The sequence below is a fragment of the Cherax quadricarinatus genome, chromosome 17, assembly GCF_038502225.1.
Source record: "Cherax quadricarinatus isolate ZL_2023a chromosome 17, ASM3850222v1, whole genome shotgun sequence".
Classification (NCBI taxonomy): Eukaryota; Metazoa; Arthropoda; class Malacostraca; order Decapoda; family Parastacidae; genus Cherax; species Cherax quadricarinatus.
In genome coordinates this window covers 48,310,565-48,332,442 of record NC_091308.1, presented here as the reverse complement: position 1 = coordinate 48,332,442, position 21,878 = coordinate 48,310,565, and the positions used below count along the sequence as shown (strand labels likewise).

The 21,878-nt window shown below is 47.7% G+C and overlaps 1 protein-coding gene across 3 annotated transcripts in view; it reads right to left on the bottom strand.

Annotated features, from left to right (window-relative positions):
* Positions 1 to 21,846, bottom strand: part of LOC128686494 (zinc finger protein 516) — a 127,671-nt gene extending 105,825 nt beyond the window's left edge. For 2 of the 3 annotated variants that reach the window (XR_011392111.1, XR_011392112.1), the window contains exon 1: positions 21,762 to 21,846. Coding sequence is in view for 1 of the 3 variants with exons in the window: in XM_070085972.1 (XP_069942073.1) it covers positions 21,762 to 21,821 (60 nt within the window). In the remaining 2 variants the exon portion in view is untranslated. The remainder of the gene's footprint in view (positions 1 to 21,761) is intronic. The other variant, XM_070085972.1, reaches the window with a different exon arrangement.
* Positions 21,847 to 21,878: the final 32 nt, after the last annotated feature.

Genomic DNA, 21,878 nt, shown 5'->3' with positions numbered 1-21,878 from the left:
TTTACAATCTCTTTTGTCCCCTTTCCCTTTATATAAAGGGACTATACATGCTCTCCACCAATCCCTAGGTACCTTCCCCTCTTTCATCCATTTATTAAACAAAAATACCAACCACTCCAACACTATATCCCCCCCCCCCCTGCTTTTAACATTTCTGTCATGATCCCATCAGTTCCAGCTGCTTTACCCCCTTTCATTCTACGTAATGCCTCACATACCTCCCCCACACTTACATTCTGCTCTTCTTCACTCCTAAAAGATGTTATACCTCCCTGACCAGTACATAAAATTACCGCCTCTCTTTCTTCCTTAACATTTAAAAGTTCCTCAAAATATTCTCACCATCTACCTAATACCTCCCTCTCCCCATCTACTAACTCCCCTACTCTGCTTTTAACTGACAAATCCATACTTTCCCTAGGCTTTCTTAACTTGTTTAACTCACTCCAAAATTTTTTCTTATTTTCATTAAAATTTCTTGACAGTGCCTCTCCCACTATCATCTGCTCTCCTTTTGCACTCTCTCACCACTCTCTTCACCTTTCTTTTACTCTCCATATACTCTGCTCTTCTTATAACACTTCTGCTTTGTAAAAACCTCTCATAAGCTACCTTTTTCTCTTTTATCACATCCTTTACTTCATCATTCCACCAATCACTCCTCTTTCCTCCTGCCCCCACCCTCCTATAACCACAAACTTCTGCCCCACATTCTAATACTGCATTTTTAAAACTCATCCAACCCTCTTCAACCCCCCACTACATATCTTTGCACTAGCCCACCTTTCTGCCAATAGTCGCTTTATAGTATTATCTGTCTTGTATATTTAGCTACATTGACCGGGAGAATGTACCACACACTACACATTCTCTGGTGGCAGATTCAAAAGTTTTGATTGGCAGTAACATGTTGCTGCACACTTGTTTGCTTGTTTGCAAACTGTGGTGCATTCTGGGACATGTGGCAAGCTGGGAGAGTACCTCACCTCATGCTTCTAATTGTTGTTTTGTTTTCTCTTTCTCTGTCTGTCTGTCTGTCTGTCTGTCTCTGTCTGTCTGTCTGTCTGTCTGTCTGTCTGTCTGTCTGTCTGTCTGTCTCTCTCTCTCTCTCTCTCTGGCTGGAAATCATTGTGGAAAGACCACTCCTCTTCCCTCTGTCTCCAAGGACACTGTTCTCTACACAAATAACCATCACTTAGGAAACAGAAATTTGTGATGACATTTTGGTCTGAATTGGGCCATTAATTAGTCATACACAGAAGAGTGAAGGAATGAGAGCCAGCATATATGTTCTTATCATGTAGACTCAGCTCTGTGCACAAATAACCCGCACGTAGAAGAGAGGAGCTTACGACGACGTTTCAGTCCGACTTGGACCATTTACAAAGTCACACTAACCAGAAGTGGAGCAGGACGGCTATATATAGGCAGGAAGAGGTGGTGGTGGTGGTGGTGGTGGTGGTGGTGGTAGTAGTAGTAGTACTAGTAGTAGTAGTACTAGTAGTAGTAGTACTAGTAGTAGTACTAGTGGTAGTACTAGTGGTAGTACTAGTGGTAGTACTAGTGGTAGTACTAGTGGTAGTGGTGGTGGTGGTAGTAGTAGTGGTGGTAGTAGTAGTGGTGGTAGTAGTAGTGGTGGTAGTAGTAGTGGTGGTGGTAGTAGTGGTGGTAGTGGTAGTGGTGGTAGTGGTAGTAGTGGTAGTAGTAGTGGTAGTGGTAGTAGTAGTGGTAGTGGGGAACTAAGGAGGGGCCAGTCAAATATAAAGAAAGGGGAGCACTGCAAGGGAGCTAGGTGCCCCCAGAGGGAGAGCAAGTGCACAGAGGTGGGGGGAAGAAGTGATGAAATAAATAATGAAGGAACAGAAACATGCGACAGAAGAAAGACAAAAAAAGAAAAAAAGGAAAGTGGAAGAGGGAGAAAAAGAAAAAATGAGGAATCAGGTTAAGTCACGGGTGTTCTGAAGTTTGGAGCATTTTACAATGTAGTGGGACAGGAAGGCATCCACAGAGACGAAGCCAGGACTAAGATTCATACAAGGAAAGTTGTGTATTAGAGAGGATTCAACAAGACAGCAACTGTTAAAGTTGGAAGTAGGGAAGACAGTTTTAGCAGAAGACCAGTCTATAGGATGACTGTGATCTCTGACATGACAGAAAAGAGCATTGTTAGTGTCGGCAAGCCTAACACTATTTTTGTGCTCCCAAAGTCTGTCAGAAAGAGATCGGCCAGTTTCTCCAAAGTATTGAAGAGGACAGGAGGAGCAAGAAATAGAGTAGACACCAGGAACATCTGTAGAGGGAGGAGAGGTATGAACGAGATTAGTGCGAAGAGTGTTAGTCTGGCGGAAAGTAAGCTTGACGTCTAAGGGACGGAGATAATTGTTGAGATTAGAAAGACCGGAAATGTAGGGAAGGCAGAGGACATAAGAGTTCCCAGGAGTAGAGAGCTTGGGAGAGAAGAAATTACGTTTAGCACGTGAGAGGGCAGAGTCTATGAAATGGGAAGGGTAGCCAAGACGGGAAAACAAATTATGAAGAGTGGAAATTTCTGCTGGAAGGAACTGAGGATCACAGATGCAGAGGGCACAGAGAAAGAGGGAGATAAGAACACTTTTCTTGACAGGGGAAGCATGATAGGAAAAGTAGTGAATGTACATGCCACTGTGCATAGGTTTTTGGTAAATGGAAAAGGAAAAACCTGTATCTGAGCGGTGGACATGGACATCAAGGAAAGGAAGCAAGGAATTAGATTCCCATTCAGCTTTAAACTTAATGGAAGGGGCAAGATTATTAAGAGCTTCAAGAAAAGGTTGGAAGAGATTGGAGTCATGAGGCCACAGAGCAAAGATGTCATCCACATAGCGGAGCCAGAGTGAAGGTTGCACATCGAGGGTATGAAGAACAGTCTTGAAGTATTCCATGTAAAGATTAGCAAGGACAGGAGAAAGAGGAGAGCCCATAGCGACACCGAAGGTTTGAGAATAATATTTCCCTTGGAAGGAAAAGGAATTAGTCCACACAGAGGCGGATAAGCCCAAGAAAGACTTCAATAGGTATAGGGAGATGTAGAAACCCTTCAAGGGCCTTCTAAGGAAATCAAGGACATCATCAAGAGGGACCGAAACGTCATCGTAAGCTCCTCTCTTCTATGTGCGGGTTATTTGTGTATCGTTCCAGTCACGGTATTGTGCCTTTTTTTGTTACTCAGCTCTGTGGTAGAGTATAATCTTGTTATTGTCTGTGTCATACTTCTTGTCCCCTGTGGAACCATGTTCCCAGAGCCTTACTGACATTTTTGTCATTTTGTGGTTGTGTCATGAGACACTTCACACAATTCAGGTCATGAGTAACTCTCAATCTACCTTGTACTAACTGGCGTCTATTCACCATTGTAGTCGGGGGTTTAGAAGTTGGTGATCTCAATTTCAGTAATCTGGGTATTTTTGTCTTTCATGAAAGCCATGTTGATTGTTCCCAATAAGGTTGTTTTTGTATCACTTCCTTGCCTGATGCTGTGCTGTTTACATCTGCTTTGTACATACTGCCATTTAATGAACTGCTCACTGCAATATTCAAGCAAACTGTGTTTACTGCCTTTCTGTTGTAAGTTAGTTTAAGGACCTGCTGGTTTCTGACAGTCACTTTCCATGCTAACTGCTGCACTCCACCCACATACCCACCCAGATCCACACCCACACACAATATTTACTGTAGTACCTTCGAAGTATGATGTAGTACATTAAAGTGTTGGTTTGCATGACATACTACTGCAAGTACAATATTGTAGAGGATTTAAAGTAGTGAGTTTAAGAGCACAGTTTAAGTTAATGTAGAGACATATTTAATGCACACAATTAACAACTACAAATGTTATGCACATAGTGATGTGTAGGAAACTAACAATTTCAAAAACATTAATTTTGAATGTAAATATTGTTAACCCTAGACATCATTTTTGGTTCATTAAAGTTCTTAAAGCCTTATAACTAGTACGTGCTCTCCCATTCACATATTAATGTGCTACATAATATAAGCATTCTTCTGATGTAAGTGGTCTTGCTGCCACAAGACAAGGACATGATCTGGCAAATCTCTTACAAGCCAGAAACAGATAAGGTTGAATGTCTAGTATTATCTGCTAGATGTCTAGGATAATAGATATTTTAACATTGTAACAGTGACCTACCTGTCATTTTTCTCATGATGACCTACCAGCATTTTCTCTCAACACCAGAGCACCATGATCTACCTGCATTGTTTCTCAACACTACCAGAGCACCATGACCTACCTGCATTGTTTCTCAACACTACCAGAACACCATGACCTACCAACATTGTTTCTCAACAAGTGACCACTACATAAAATCAACTGTTCATGTCTAAATGTCATGATGTGTCAATTTCAAAGTTGTCACTGGTATAGTACATCACAGTGTGAACAATATAGTTACAGGTATAGCACATCACAGTGTGTGGAAACAACAGTCAACAGTAACACATTACAGTGTGGAAACAGTGAACAGTAACATCACAATGTGTGGAAACAACCATCAACAGTAGCACATCAGAGTGTAAACAGTGACCAGTGTTGTATATCACAGGGCGTACAAACAACATAGTATGTACTGGTGTGCCACATCACAGGATGTAGACAAGATATTGGGTAGCACATCACAGGATGTAGACAAGACACTAGATAGTACATCACAGGATGTAGCACATCACAGTGGGGAAACATCACTATGTTAGAAACTTTAACTAAACAAACACTAGATTAGAAAACTAAATATTGAGTTAAAGAGTACAGGTCCTCCATCACAAATCCGGTATCATTGGGACATGTAGTGTGCCGGATTACTGAGTTTCCCGAATTACAGAGTGGTTAGGTTAGAATACACTTAATAAAATTAACCAACTTGACTTACACAGTTCATTGAACATCGGCAAAAATCGAACATTTCCGCTACTTTGAGCTCAGTTTCAAGGTACTTTTCATCATGAAAGCAATCAAAATAAATGTCTATTTCTGTAATATATCTTCCATTCTATCAAATGAGTACAAAAAATGAGAATACAGCCATAAAAACCATACAAAAATATACTGCAAAGAGGGGGCTAATGGCTGAGAAGTGAAATCCCTTATTTATCGTCCGTCTTTTTTATTTTTGTTGCACGTTAAGAAGCATCTTTCCATCATACATTGCCCAAGTTTCAATGAGATAGCCCAACAAACAACCGAGAAAAAAAAAATATTTACCAAAAATCATATATGGCAAACCCAAAACAGGTACTGGAAATAAGTCACTTTGACTTTTTTGGGTTATCCTAGGTTCTCTATACATACACTGCTATGTATGATAATCTTTGTAACTGTATTTGCGTATACCTGGATAAACTTATTTACTTCTAGTCTGTCAACTGAGTACAAGAAACCGCCCATTCACTTATTTCAACTACCCAATAAAGTGGTCAGAAATTGGCAATTTGGCCGATTTCACACAAATTTCAACAGATGCCAATTTCAAAATAGGACCCAGAATAAACAATGCAGACATTCCTGGCACTAAAATAACATTTTCTCTTTTCATTAGTCACTCTTGCTTACCATTTGGAATTTTTATTCACAAAAAAATTGAAGATTTACTGTTATGCAGACTGCTGCATTATTGTAATAATTGTATAAATAATGTCAATCCATTCTTGACTCCGTATTGGAATTTGGACTGGCAGGCGGACAGGTATTGGACGGTGACGTCATTTGTTTACTCTTGAGCTTCGCTAAAGAATAGAACATTCTCGCTACTGTGAGCGCAATTTCAAGGTACTTTTCATCATGAAAGCAATCAAAATCATATCTGTTTCTGTAATATATCTTTCATTCTATCAAATGAGACTGAAAAAATGAGAATATAACCATAACAACCATACAAAAATATACCGCTAAGCGGCCGCTAATGGCTGAGAAGTGAACTCCGCTATTTATGGTCTGATTTCTTTCATTTTTGGTGTACGTTAAGAAGTATCTTTCCATCATACATTGCCCAAGTTTGAATAAGATAACCCAACAAACAACTGAGAAAATAATAATAATAATAATATAATAATAATAATAATAAAAATATTTTATTTTTTTATTATCACACCGGCCGATTCCCACCAAGGCAGGGTGGCCCGAAAAAGAAAAACTTTCACCATCATTCACTCCATCACTGTCTTGCCAGAAGGGTGCTTTACACTACAGTTTTTAAACTGCAACATTAACACCCCTCCTTCAGAGTGCAGGCACTGTACTTCCCATCTCCAGGACTCAAGTCCGGCCCGCCGGTTTCCCTGAATCCCTTCATAAATGTTACCTTGCTCACACTCCAACAGCACGTCAAGTATTAAAAACCATTTGTCTCCATTCACTCCTATCAAACACGCTCACGCATGCCTGCTGGAAGTCCAAGCCCCTCGCACACAAAACCTCCTTTACCCCCTCCCTCCAACCCTTCCTAGGCCGACCCCTACCCCGCCTTCCTTCCACTACAGACTGATACACTCTTGAAGTCATTCTGTTTCGCTCCATTCTCTCTACATGTCCGAACCACCTCAACAACCCTTCCTCAGCCCTCTGGACAACAGTTTTGGTAATCCCGCACCTCCTCCTAACTTCCAAACTACGAATTCTCTGCATTATATTCACACCACACATTGCCCTCAGACATGACATCTCCACTGCCTCCAGCCTTCTCCTCGCTGCAACATTCATCACCCACGCTTCACACCCATATAAGAGCGTTGGTAAAACTATACTCTCATACATTCCCCTCTTTGCCTCCAAGGACAAAGTTCTTTGTCTCCACAGACTCCTAAGTGCACCACTCACTCTTTTTCCCTCATCAATTCTATGATTCACCTCATCTTTCATAGACCCATCCGCTGACACGTCCACTCCCAAATATCTGAATACATTCACCTCCTCCATACTCTCTCCCTCCAATCTGATATTCAATCTTTCATCACCTAATCTTTTTGTTATCCTCATAACCTTACTCTTTCCTGTATTCACCTTTAATTTTCTTCTTTTGCACACCCTACCAAATTCATCCACCAATCTCTGCAACTTCTCTTCAGAATCTCCCAAGAGCACAGTGTCATCAGCAAAGAGCAGCTGTGACAACTCCCACTTTGTGTGTGATTCTTTATCTTTTAACTCCACGCCTCTTGCCAAGACCCTCGCATTTACTTCTCTTACAACCCCATCTATAAATATATTAAACAACCACGGTGACATCACACATCCTTGTCTAAGGCCTACTTTTACTGGGAAAAAATTTCCTTCTTTCCTACATACTCTAACTTGAGCCTCACTATCCTCGTAAAAACTCTTCACTGCTTTCAGTAACCTACCTCCTACACCATACACTTGCAACATCTGCCACATTGCCCCCCTATCCACCCTGTCATATGCCTTTTCCAAATCCATAAATGCCACAAAGACCTCTTTAGCCTTATCTAAATACTGTTCACTTATATGTTTCACTGTAAACACCTGGTCCACACACCCCCTACCTTTCCTAAAGCCTCCTTGTTCATCTGCTATCCTATTCTCCGTCTTACTCTTAATTCTTTCAATTATAACTCTACCATACACTTTACCAGGTACACTCAACAGACTTATCCCCCTATAATTTTTGCACTCTCTTTTATCCCCTTTGCCTTTATACAAAGGAACTATGCATGCTCTCTGCCAATTACTAGGTACCTTACCCTCTTCCATACATTTATTAAATAATTGCACCAACCACTCCAAAACTATATCCCCACCTGCTTTTAACATTTCTATCTTTATCCCATCAATCCCGGCTGCCTTACCCCCTTTCATTTTGCCTACTGCCTCACGAACTTCCCCCACACTCACAACTGGCTCTTCCTCACTCCTACAAGATGTTATTCCTCCTTGCCCTATACACGAAATCACAGCTTCCCTATCTTCATCAACATTTAACAATTCCTCAAAATATTCCTTCCATCTTCCCAATACCTCTAACTCTCCATTTAATAACTCTCCTCTCCTATTTTTAACTGACAAATCCATTTGTTCTCTAGGCTTTCTTAACTTGTTAATCTCACTCCAAAACTTTTTCTTATTTTCAACAAAATTTGTTGATAACATCTCACCCACTCTCTCATTTGCTCTCTTTTTACATTGCTTCACCACTCTCTTAACTTCTCTCTTTTTCTCCATATACTCTTCCCTCCTTGCATCACTTCTACTTTGTAAAAACTTCTCATATGCTAACTTTTTCTCCCTTACTACTCTCTTTACATCATCATTCCACCAATCGCTCCTCTTCCCTCCTGCACCCACTTTCCTGTAACCACAAACTTCTGCTGAACACTCTAACACTACATTTTTAAACCTACCCCATACCTCTTCGACCCCATTGCCTATGCTCTCATTAGCCCATCTATCCTCCAATAGCTGTTTATATCTTACCCTAACTGCCTCCTCTTTTAGTTTATAAACCTTCACCTCTCTCTTCCCTGATGCTTCTATTCTCCTTGTATCCCATCTACCTTTTACTCTCAGTGTAGCTACAACTAGAAAGTGATCTGATATATCTGTGGCCCCTCTATAAACATGTACATCCTGAAGTCTACTCAACAGTCTTTTATCTACCAATACATAATCCAACAAACTACTGTCATTTCGCCCTACATCATATCGTGTATACTTATTTATCCTCTTTTTCTTAAAATATGTATTACCTATAACTAAACCCCTTTCTATACAAAGTTCAATCAAAGGGCTCCCATTATCATTTACACCTGGCACCCCAAACTTACCTACCACACCCTCTCTAAAAGTTTCTCCTACTTTAGCATTCAAGTCCCCTACCACAATTACTCTCTCACTTGGTTCAAAGGCTCCTATACATTCACTTAACATCTCCCAAAATCTCTCTCTCTCCTCTGCATTCCTCTCTTCTCCAGGTGCATACACGCTTATTATGACCCACTTTATTTACTACACGTACATGTACAAGGTATACAGGCCTAGCTGACATCAGTGACATACTACTGTATAGAAAGGCAATTGTTATGCTGAGTATTTCAAGAAAATTAGGTCAGTGTCCCAGGATAACACCCACACTAGTCGGCTAACACCCAGGTACCCATTTACTGATGGGTAAACATAGACAACAGGTGAAAAGAAACACACCTAGTGTTTCTACCCTGGCTGGGAATTGAATATTTACCAAAAATCATATATGGCTAACCCAAGTCAGGTACTGAAAATAAGCCACGTTGACTTTTTTTGGGTTATCCTAGATTCTCTACACATATGCTGCTATGTGTGATAATCTATAGAGAGAAAATAACTTTTTTGTTTCATCTTTATGGTGGAATACGAGTGTATATCATAGTTAGCCCTGTGTTATACTCCGTTTTCTCTAACATAAGCCATCAAGACAAGGATAGGAGAATGGTAATTGTTTACCATATCCTCTTCATAACTCTGTCGAACTGCTCGGTGTTATGCCAAATATTATTCATTGTGGAGAATTTAACATGGTTTATGTTATTTATATTGTTTCTTATGTCATATTAGATCAATTGTGAGAGGCAAATAAGCTGTAGTGTTGATATTAGCGTAATAATAAAGCATATTCTCCTGCTTCATGAGACTGAGCTCATGACAACCGACAGTGGTTTCAAAGCCACCTTATCTTTAATGGATAATGTACTGTGTCGGTGCTTTACATAATGAGAAGCATTTCTTTCATTCATTGGAACCATGGTTAGGGCTAAAAGTAAGCAGGTTAAAACAATAAATGGAGAAAAAGAAATTGGAATGACTTATGCAGCAAGTAGCGCCAAAAAAACAGTACCAGCAGGTTGGTGTGGCGACCCTGGAAACTTGAAATTATGCTAGCCAAAATTAGTGCCGAATAACTGAAGGAACCGAATTACTGATTGCCGGATTTGTGATGGCGGACCTGTACATATTCCCTCTAGATTCGAAGTACACCATGAAGGAACAAACAGGGTACACCATGCTGGTACACCCAGAGTGCACCATGCTGGTACACCCAGAGTGCACCATGCTGGTACACCCAGAGTGCACCATGCTGGTATGCCCAGAGCACACCATGCTGGTACACCCAGAGTGCACACGACTAGTACACCCAGAGTACACCATGGTGGTACACCCAGAGTACACCATACTAGAATACCCAGAGTACACCATGAACATACACCCAGAGTATCCCATGCTCGAATACCAAGAGTACACCATGAAGGTACACCTAGAATACACCATGCAGGCACACCCAGAGTACACCATGCTGGTACACCCAGAGTACACAATGCAGATACACCCAGAGTACACCATGCAGGTACACCCAGAGTGCACCATGCAGGTACACCCAGAGTACACCATGCAGGTACACCCAGAGTACACAGTGCAGGTACACCCAGAGTACACAGTCTAGGTACACCCAGAGTACACCATGCAGGTTCACCCAGAGTACACCACACAGGTACACCCAGAGTACACCATGAAGGTACACCCAGAGTACACCACACAGGTACACCCAGAGTACACCATGAAGGTACACCCAGAGTGCACCATGCCGGTACACCCAGAGTGCACCATGCCGGTACACCCAGAGTGCACCATGCCGGTACACCCAGAGTGCACCATGCCGGTACACCCAGAGTGCACCATGCCGGTACACCCAGAGTGCACCATGCCGGTACACCCAGAGTACAGCATGCCGGTACACCCAGAGAACAGCATGCCGGTACACCCAGAGAACAGCATGCCGGTACACCCAGAGTACACCATGCCGGTACACCCAGAGTACAACATGCCGGTACACCCAGAGTACACCATGCCGGTACACCCAGAATGCACCATGCCGGTACACCCAGAATGCACCATGCTGGTACACCCAGAATGCACCATGCTGGTACACCCAGAATGCACCATGCTGGTACACCATGAATACACCATGCTGGTACACCCAGAGTGCACCATGCTGGTACACCCAGAGTGCACCATGCTGGTACACCCAGAGTGCACCATGCTGGTACACCCAGAGTGCACCATGCTGGTACACCCAGAGTGCACCATGCTGGTACACCCAGAGTGCACCATGCTGGTACACCCAGAGTGCACCATGCTGGTACACCCAGAGTGCACCATGCTGGTACACCCAGAGTGCACCATGCTGGTACACCCAGAGTGCACCGTGCTGGTACACCCAGAGTGCACCGTGCTGGTACACCCAGAGTGCACCATGCTGGTACACCCAGAGTGCACCATGCTGGTACACCCAGAGTGCACCATGCTGGTACACCCAGAGTGCACCATGCTGGTACACCCAGAGTGCACCATGCTGGTACACCCAGAGTGCACCATGCTGGTACACCCAGAGTGCACCATGCTGGTACACCCAGAGTGCACCATGCTGGTACACCCAGAGTGCACCATGCTGGTACACCCAGAGTGCACCATGCTGGTACACCCAGAGTGCACCATGCTGGTACACCCAGAGTGCACCATGCTGGTACAACCAGAGTGCACCATGCTGGTACACCCAGAGTGCACCATGCTGGTACACCCAGAGTGCACCATGCTGGTACACCCAGAGTGCACCATGCTGGTACACCCAGAGTGGACCATGCTGGTACACCCAGAGTGGACCATGCTGGTACACCCAGTGCACCGTGCTGGTACACCCAGAGTGCACCATGCTGGTACACCCAGAGTGCACCATGCTGGTACACCGAGTGCACCATGCTGGTGCACCCAGAGTACACCATGCAGGTACACCCAGAGTACACCATGCGGGTACACCCAGAGTACATCATGCAGGTACACCTAGAGTACACCATGCAGATACACCCAGAGTACACCATGCAGGTACACCCAGAGTACACCATGCTGCTACACCCATAGTGCACCATGCAGGTACACCCAGAGTATACCATGCTGGTATACCATGCTATACAGGTACACCCAGAGTACACCATAGAGGTACACCCAGAGTACACCATGCTGATACACTCAGAGTACACCATGCTGATACACCCAGAGTACACCATGCTAGTACACCCAGAGTATGCCATGTTAGTACACCCAGAGTGCACCATGCTGGTACACCCAGAGTGCACCATGCTGGTACACCCAGAGTGCACCATGCTGGTACACCCAGAATGCACCATGCTGGAACACCCAGAGTGCACCATGCTGGTACACCCAGAGTACACCAGGCTGGTTCATCCAGAGTGCACCATGCTGGTACACCCAGAATACACCATGCTGGTACACCCAGAGTGCACCATTCTGGTACACCCAGAGTGCACCATGCTGGTACACCCAGAATACACCATGCTGGTACACCCAGAGTGCACCATGCTTTTACACCCAGAGTGCACCATGCTGGTACACCCAGAGTGCACCATGCTGGTACACCCAGAGTGCACCATGCTGGTACACCCAGAGTGCACCATGCTGGTACACCCAGAGTGCACCATGCTGGTACACCCAGAATACACCATGCTGGTACACCCAGAGTGCACCATGCTGGTACACCCAGAGTGCACCATGCTGGTACACCCAGAATACACCATGCTGGTACACCCAGAGTGCACCATGCTGGTACACCCAGAGTGCACCATGCTGGTACACCCAGAGTGCCCCATGCTGGTACACCCAGAGTGCCCCATGCTGGTACACCCAGAGTGTACCATGCTGGTACACACAGAGTGCACCATGCTGGTGCACCCAGAGTGCACCATGCTGGTGCACCCAGAGTGCACCATGCTGGTGCACCCAGAGTGCACCATGCTGGTACACCCAGAGTGCACCATGCTGGTACACCCAGAGTACATCATGCTGGTACACCCATAGTGCACCATGCTGGTACACCCAGTGTGCACCATGCTGGTACACCCTGAGTGCACCATGCTGGTACACCCAGAGTGCACCATGCTGGTACACCCAGAATACACCATGCTGGTACACCCAGAGTACACCATGCTGGTACACCCAGAGTGCACCATGCTGGTACACCCAGAGTGCACCATGCTGGTACACCCAGAGTGCACCATGCAGATGCACCCAGAGTACACTATGCTGGTACACCCAGAGTGCACCATGCTGGTACACCCAGAGTGCACCATGTGGGTGCACCCAGAGTACACCATGCAGGTACACCCAGAGTACACCATGCGGGTACACACAGAGTACATCATGCAGGTACACCTAGAGTACACCATGCAGGTACACCTAGAGTACACCATACAGGTACACCCAGAGTACACCATACAGGTACACCATGCTGGTACACCCAGAGTACACCATGCAGGTACACCTAGAGTACACCATACAGGTACACCCAGAATACACCATGCTGGTACACCCAGAGTACACCATGCAGGTACACCCTGAGTACACCATGCTAGTACACCCAGAGTATGCCACGCTAGTACACCCATTGTATACCATGCAGGTACACCAAGAGTACACCATGCAGGTATACCAAGAGTACACCAAGAAGGTACACCTAGAGTGCACCATGATGGAACACCCAGAATGCACCGTGCTTGTACACCCAGAGTGCAACATGCTGGTACACCCAGAGTGCAACATGCTGGTACACCCAGAGTGCACCATGGTGGTACACCCAGAGTGCAACATGCTGGTACACCCAGAGTGCACCATGGTGGTACACCCAGAGTGCCCCATGGTGGTACACCCAGAGTGCACCATGCTGGTGCACCCAGTGTACACCATGCTGGTGCACCCAGAATACACCATGATGGTACTCCCAGAGTGCACCATGCTGGTACACCCAGAATACACCATGCTGGTACACCCAGAATACACCATGCTGGTACACCCAGAGTGCACCACGCTGGTACACCCAGAGTGCACCACGCTGGTACACCCAGAGTGCACCACGCTGGTACACCCAGTGCACCATGCTGGTACACCCAGAGTGCACCATGCTGGTACACCCAGAGTGCACCATGCTGGTACACCCAGAGTGCACCATGCTGGTACACCCAGTGTACACCATGCAGGTACACCCAGAGTACACTATGCAGAGTACACCAAGAAGGTACACCCAGAGTGCACCATGCTGGTACACCCAGAATGCACCATGCTGGAACACCCAGAGTGCACCATGCTGGTACACCCAGAGTACACCAGGCTGGTTCATCCAGAGTGCACCATGCTGGTACACCCAGAATACACCATGCTGGTACACCCAGAGTGCACCATTCTGGTACACCCAGAGTGCACCATGCTGGTACACCCAGAATACACCATACTGGTACACCCAGAGTGCACCATGCTTTTACACCCAGAGTGCACCATGCTGGTACACCCAGAGTGCACCATGCTGGTACACCCAGAGTGCACCATGCTGGTACACCCAGAGTGCACCATGCTGGTACACCCAGAGTGCACCATGCTGGTACACCCAGAATACACCATGCTGGTACACCCAGAGTGCACCATGCTGGTACACCCAGAGTGCACCATGCTGGTACACCCAGAATACACCATGCTGGTACACCCAGAGTGCACCATGCTGGTACACCCAGAGTGCACCATGCTGGTACACCCAGAGTGCCCCATGCTGGTACACCCAGAATACACCATGCTGGTACACCCAGAGTGTACCATGCTGGTACACGCAGAACACACCATGCTGGTACACACAGAGTGCACCATGCTGGTGCACCCAGAGTGCACCATGCTGGTGCACCCAGAGTGCACCATGCTGGTGCACCCAGAGTGCACCATGCTGGTACACCCAGAGTGCACCATGCTGGTACACCCAGAGTGCACCATGCTGGTACACCCAGAGTACATCATGCTGGTACACCCATAGTGCACCATGCTGGTACAACCAGTGTGCACCATGCTGGTACACCCGGAGTGCACCATGCTGGTACACCCAGAGTGCACCATGCTGGTACACCCAGAATACACCATGCTGGTACACCCAGAGTACACCATGCTGGTACACCCAGAGTGCACCATGCTGGTACACCCAGAGTGCACCATGCTGGTACACCCAGAGTGCACCATGCAGATGCACCCAGAGTACACCATGCTGGTACACCCAGAGTGCACCATGCTGGTACACCCAGAGTGCACCATGTGGGTGCACCCAGAGTACTCCATGCAGGTACACCCAGAGTACACCATGCAGGTACACCCAGAGTACACCATGCGGGTACACACAGAGTACATCATGCAGGTACACCTAGAGTACACCATGCAGGTACACCTAGAGTACACCATACAGGTACACCCAGAGTACACCATACAGGTACACCATGCTGGTACACCCAGAGTACACCATGCAGGTACACCTAGAGTACACCATACAGGTACACCCAGAATACACCATGCTGGTACACCCAGAGTACACCATGCAGGTACACCCTGAGTACACCATCCTAGTACACCCAGAGTATGCCACGCTAGTACACCCATTGTATACCATGCAGGTACACCAACAGTACACCATGCAGGTATACCCAGAGTACACCAAGAAGGTACACCTAGAGTGCACCATGATGGAACACCCAGAATGCACCATGCTTATACACCCAGAGTGCAACATGCTGGTACACCCAGAGTGCAACATGCTGGTACACCCAGAGTGCACCATGGTGGTACACCCAGAGTGCACCATGGTGGTGCACCCAGAGTGCACCATGGTGGTACACCCAGAGTGCAACATGCTGGTACACCCGGAGTGCACCATGGTGGTACACCCAGAGTGCACCATGGTGGTGCACCCAGAGTGCACCATGGTGGTGCACCCAGTGTACACCATGCTGGTGCACCCAGAATACAAAATGATGGTACTCCCAGAGTGCACCATGCTGGTACACCCAGAATACACCATGCTGGTACACCCAGAATACACCATGCTGGTACACCCAGAGTGCACCACGCTGGTACACCCAGAGTGCACCACGCTGGTACACCCAGAATGCACCACGCTGGTACACCCAGTGCACCATGCTGGTACACCCAGAGTGCACCATGCTGGTACACCCAGAGTGCACCATGCTGGTACACCCAGAGTGCACCATGCTGGTACACCCAGTGTACACCATGCAGGTACACCCAGAGTACACTATGCAGAGTACACCAAGAAGGTACACCCAGAGTGCACCATGCTGGTACACCCAGAATGCACCATGCTGGTACACCCAGAGTGCACCATGCTGGTACACCCAGAGTGCACCAGGCTGGTTCATCCAGAGTGCACCATGCTGGTACACCCAGAATACACTATGCTGGTACACCCAGAGTGCACCATTCTGGTACACCCAGAGTGCACCATGCTGGTACACCCAGAATACACCATGCTGGTACACCCAGAGTGCACCATGCTTTTACACCCAGAGTGCACCATGCTGGTACACCCAGAGTGCACCATGCTGGTACACCCAGAGTGCACCATGCTGGTACACCCAGAGTGCACCATGCTGGTACACCCAGAGTGCACCATGCTGGTACACCCAGAATACACAATGCTGGTACACCCAGAGTGCACCATGCTGGTACACCAAGAGTGCACCATGCTGGTACACCCAGAATACACCATGCTGGTACACCCAGAGTGCATCATGCTGGTACACCCAGAGTGCACCATGCTGGTACACCTAGAGTGCACCATGCTGGTACACCCAGAATACACCATGCTGGTACACCCAGAGTGTACCATGCTGGTACACGCAGAACACACCATGCTGGTACACCCAGAGTGCACCCAGAGTGCACCATGCTGGTGCACCCAGAGTGCACCATGCTGGTGCACCCAGAGTGCACCATGCTGGTACACCCAGAGTGCACCATGCTGGTACACCCAGAGTGCACCATGCTGGTACACCCAGAGTACATCATGCTGGTACACCCATAGTGCACCATGCTGGTACACCCAGCGTGCACCATGCTGGTACACCCGGAGTGCACCATGCTGGTACACCCAGAGTGCACCATGCTGGTACACCCAGAATACACCATGCTGGTACACCCAGAGTACACCATGCTGGTACACCCAGAGTGCACCATGCTGGTACACCCAGAGTGCACCATGCTGGTACACCCAGAGTGCACCATGCAGATGCACCCAGAGTACACTATGCTGGTACACCCAGAGTGCACCATGCTGGTACACCCAGAGTGCACCATGTGGGTGCACCCAGAGCACTCCATGCAGGTACACCCAGAGTACACCATGCAGGTACACCCAGAGTACACCATGCGGGTACACACAGAGTACATCATGCAGGTACACCTAGAGTACACCATGCAGGTACACCCAGAGTACACCATACAGGTACACCATGCTGGTACACCCAGAGTACACCATGCAGGTACACCTAGAGTACACCATGCAGGTACACCTAGAGTACACCATACAGGTACACCTAGAGTACACCATGCAGGTACACCCTGAGTACACCATGCTAGTACACCCAGAGAATGCCACGCTAGTACACCCATTGTATACCATGCAGGTACACCAAGAGTACACCATGCAGGTATACCCAGAGTAGAGTACACCAAGAAGGTACACCTAGAGTGCACCATGATGGAACACCAAGAATGCACCGTGCTTGTACACCCAGAGTGCAACATGCTGGTACACCCAGAGTGCAACATGCTGGTACACCCAGAGTGCACCATGGTGGTACACCCAGAGTGCACCATGGTGGTGCACCCAGAGTGCACCATGGTGGTACACCCAGAGTGCAACATGCTGGTACACCCAGAGTGCACCATGGTGGTACACCCAGAGTGCACCATGGTGGTACACCCAGAGTGCACCATGCTGGTGCACCCAGTGTACACCATGCTGGTGCACCCAGAATACACCATGATGGTACTCCCAGAGTGCACCATGCTGGTACACCCAGAATACACCATGCTGGTACACCCAGAATACACCATGCTGGTACACCCAGAGTGCACCACGCTGGTACACCCAGAGTGCACCACGCTGGTACACCCAGAGTGCACCACGCTGGTACACCCAGTGCACCATGCTGGTACACCCAGAGTGCACCATGCTGGTACACCCAGAGTGCACCATGCTGGTACACCCAGAATACACCATGCAGATACACCCAGAGTATACCATACAGGTACACCAAGAGTACACCATGGTGGTACACCCTGAGTACATCTTGCTGATACACCCAGAGTGCACCATGCTGGTACACCCAGAATACACCATCCAGGTACACCCAGAGTGCACCGTGCTGGTACACCCAGAATGCACCATGCTGGTACACCCAGAGTACACCATGCTGGTACACCCAGAGTGCACCATGCTGGTGCACCCAGATGCACCATGCTGGTACACCCAGAGTGCACCATGCTGGTACACCCAGAGTGCACCATGCTGGTACACCCAGAGTGCACCATGCTGGTACACCCATAGTGCACCATGCTGGTACACCCAGAGTGCACCATGCTGGTACACCCAGAGTGCACCATGCTGGTACACCCAGAGTGCACCATGCTGATACACCCAGAGTGCACCATGCTGGTACACCCAGGATACACCATGCTGGTACACCCAGAGTACACCATGCTGGTACACCCAGAGTGCACCATGCTGATACACCCAGAGTGCACCATGCTGGTACACCCAGAGTGCACCATGCTGGTACACCCAGGATACACCATGCTGGTACACCCAGAGTACACCATGCTGGTACACCCAGAGTGCACCATGCTGGTATACCATGCAGGCACACCCAGAGTACACCATGCTGGTATACCATGCAGGCACACCCAGAGTACACCATGCTGGTATACCATGCAGGTACACCCAGAGTACACCATACAGGTACACCCAGAGTACACCATACAGGTACACCCAGAGTACACCATGCTAGTACACCCAGAGTATGCCATGCAGGTATACCCAGAGTACACCAAGAAAGTACACCTAGAGTGAACCATGCTGGTACACCCAGAGTGCACCATGCAGGTACACCCAGAGTACACCATGCTGGTATACCATGCAGGCACACCCAGAGTACACCATGCTGGTATACCATGCAGGCACACCCAGAGTACACCATGCTGGTATACCATGCAGGCACACCCAGAGTACACCATGCTGGTATACCATGCAGGTACACCCAGAGTACACCATACAGGTACACCCAGAGTACACCATGCTAGTACACCCAGAGTATGCCATGCTAGTACACCCAGTGTATACCATGCAGGTATACCCAGAGTACACCAAGAAGGTACACCTAGAGTGCACCATGCTGGTATACCCAGAGTGCAGCATGCTGGAACACCCAGAGTGCACCATGCTGGCACACCCAGAGTGCAACATGCTGGTGCACCCAGAGTATACCATGCTGGTGCACCCAGAATACACCATGCTGGTACACCCAGAGTGCAACATGCTGGTACACCCAGAGTGCACCATGCTGGTACACCCAGAATACACCATGCTGGTACACCCAGAGTGCACCACGCTGGTACACCCAGAGTGCACCATGCTGGTACACCCAGAGTGCACCATGCTGGTACACCCAGAGTACACCATGCTGGTACACCCAGAGTGCACCATGCTGGTACACCCAGAGTACACCATGAAGGTACACCCAGAGTACACCATGCAGGTACACCCAGAGTACACTATGCTGGTACACCAAGAGTGCACCATGCTGGTACACCCAGACTGCACCATGGTGGTACACCCAGAGTACACCATGGTGGTACACCCAGAGTGCACCATGCTGGTACACCCAGACTGCACCATGGTGGTACACCCAGACTGCACCATGGTGGTACACCCAGAGTACATCTTGCTGATACACCCAGAGTGCACCATGCTGGTACACCCAGAATACACCATGCAGGTACACCCAGAGTGCACCGTGCTGGTACACCCAGAATGCACCATGCTGGTACACCTAGAGTACACCAGGCTGGTGCACCCAGATGCACCATGCTGGTACACCCAGCATGCACCATGCTGGTACACCCAGAGTGCACCATGCTGGCACACCCAGAGTGTGCCATGCTGGTACACCCAGAATACACCATACTGGTACACCCAGAATACACCATTCTGGTACACCCAGAGTGCACCATGATGGTACACCCAGAGTGCACCATGATGGTACAACCAGAGTGCACCATGCTGGTACACCCAGAATACACCATGCAGGTACACCCAGAGTGCACCGTGCTGGTACACCCAGAGTGCACCGTGCTGGTACACCCAGAATGCACCATGCTGGTACACCCAGAGTGCACCATGCTGGTACACCCAGAATGCACCATGCTGGTACACCCAGAGTACACCAGGCTGGTGCACCCAGATGCACCATGCTGGTACACCCAGAGTGCACCGTGCTGGTACACCCAGAATGCACCATGCTGGTACACCCAGAGTGCACCGTGCTGGTACACCCAGAGTGCACCGTGCTGGTACACCCAGAATGCACCATGCTGGTACACCCAGAATGCACCATGCTGGTACACCCAGAGTACACCAGGCTGGTGCACCCAGATGCACCATTCTGGTACACCCAGAGTACACCATGCTGGTACACCCAGAGTACACCAGGCTGGTGCACCCAGATGCACCATTCTGGTACACCCAGAGTACACCATGCAGGTACACCCAGAGTGCACCGTGCTGGTACACCCAGAATGCACCATGCTGGTACACCCAGAGTACACCAGGCTGGTGCACCCAGATGCACCATTCTGGTACACCCAGAGTACACCATGCAGGTACACCCAGAGTGCACCGTGCTGGTACACCCAGAATGCACCATGCTGGTACACCCAGAGTACACCAGGCTGGTGCACCCAGATGCACCATTCTGGTACACCCAGAGTACACCATGCTGATACACCCAGAGTACACCACACACAGTTCACAATGAAGATCATCTCCTGCACTAACACCACAATGACTAACTGTACTTGAGAGTACACAATGGCGATGATAATCTTCAGTACTACCATCTTCATAACTAACTGTACTCAAGAGAGTACACAAACATGATATTTCTAGTACTAACATCCTCATAAATGTACCCAAGAGAGTACACAACCATGATAACTAACTAAAACGTGTGTGAAATACTATACAACACATGTAAACAAGTGAGAATGTAGTAGAAGGGAATGCATGATAAAACTCTCTCTCTCATTAACATTTAAAATATAAAATGTTGGAAAACTTTAAAGAATGTTCTTGTATTTTTTTTATTTACTGATCATTAAAGACAAAAATGTGATCAATGATTAGTAATGTTAATACATGGTGCATAACAACCATGAAGAGTTGAGTGATATCTCTAGGACTTTCGTGTAGCTATCAACACATCATCAGAGCCTGCAATGTTCCAGAAATGAGTATGAAGTCCTGGTAGATTTTTTCAAGGGAACGACTACTCTTGTTCCCTTGAACAAATCTACCAGGATTTCCTACTCGTTTCTGAAACACTGCAAGCTCCTAATGTGCTGACTGCAATACAAAAGGCCTAGAGCTATCATTCAACATCCCCCATGGCTGTTTCGCATCCTGTATTGCTTGTTCGTGATCACTGCACAGCGTGTATACAACACGTGGAGTGACCACACAGGTGGTACATCTTGCATGTTAACACAGAATTTAGAAAATGTGGGCATTCGCTTCTTCTGTCTTCTCAGTGTGAAGATTTGTGTGTACACTCACCATTGCCTGGGCAGATCTGGATTCATCTGAAGGGAGACCTTCCAGGGAGAAGCCCGTCATGGCGTCCCACCCAGCCAGAGCTTCCTGCATCAACAAACACAACTCTCTTAATTCATC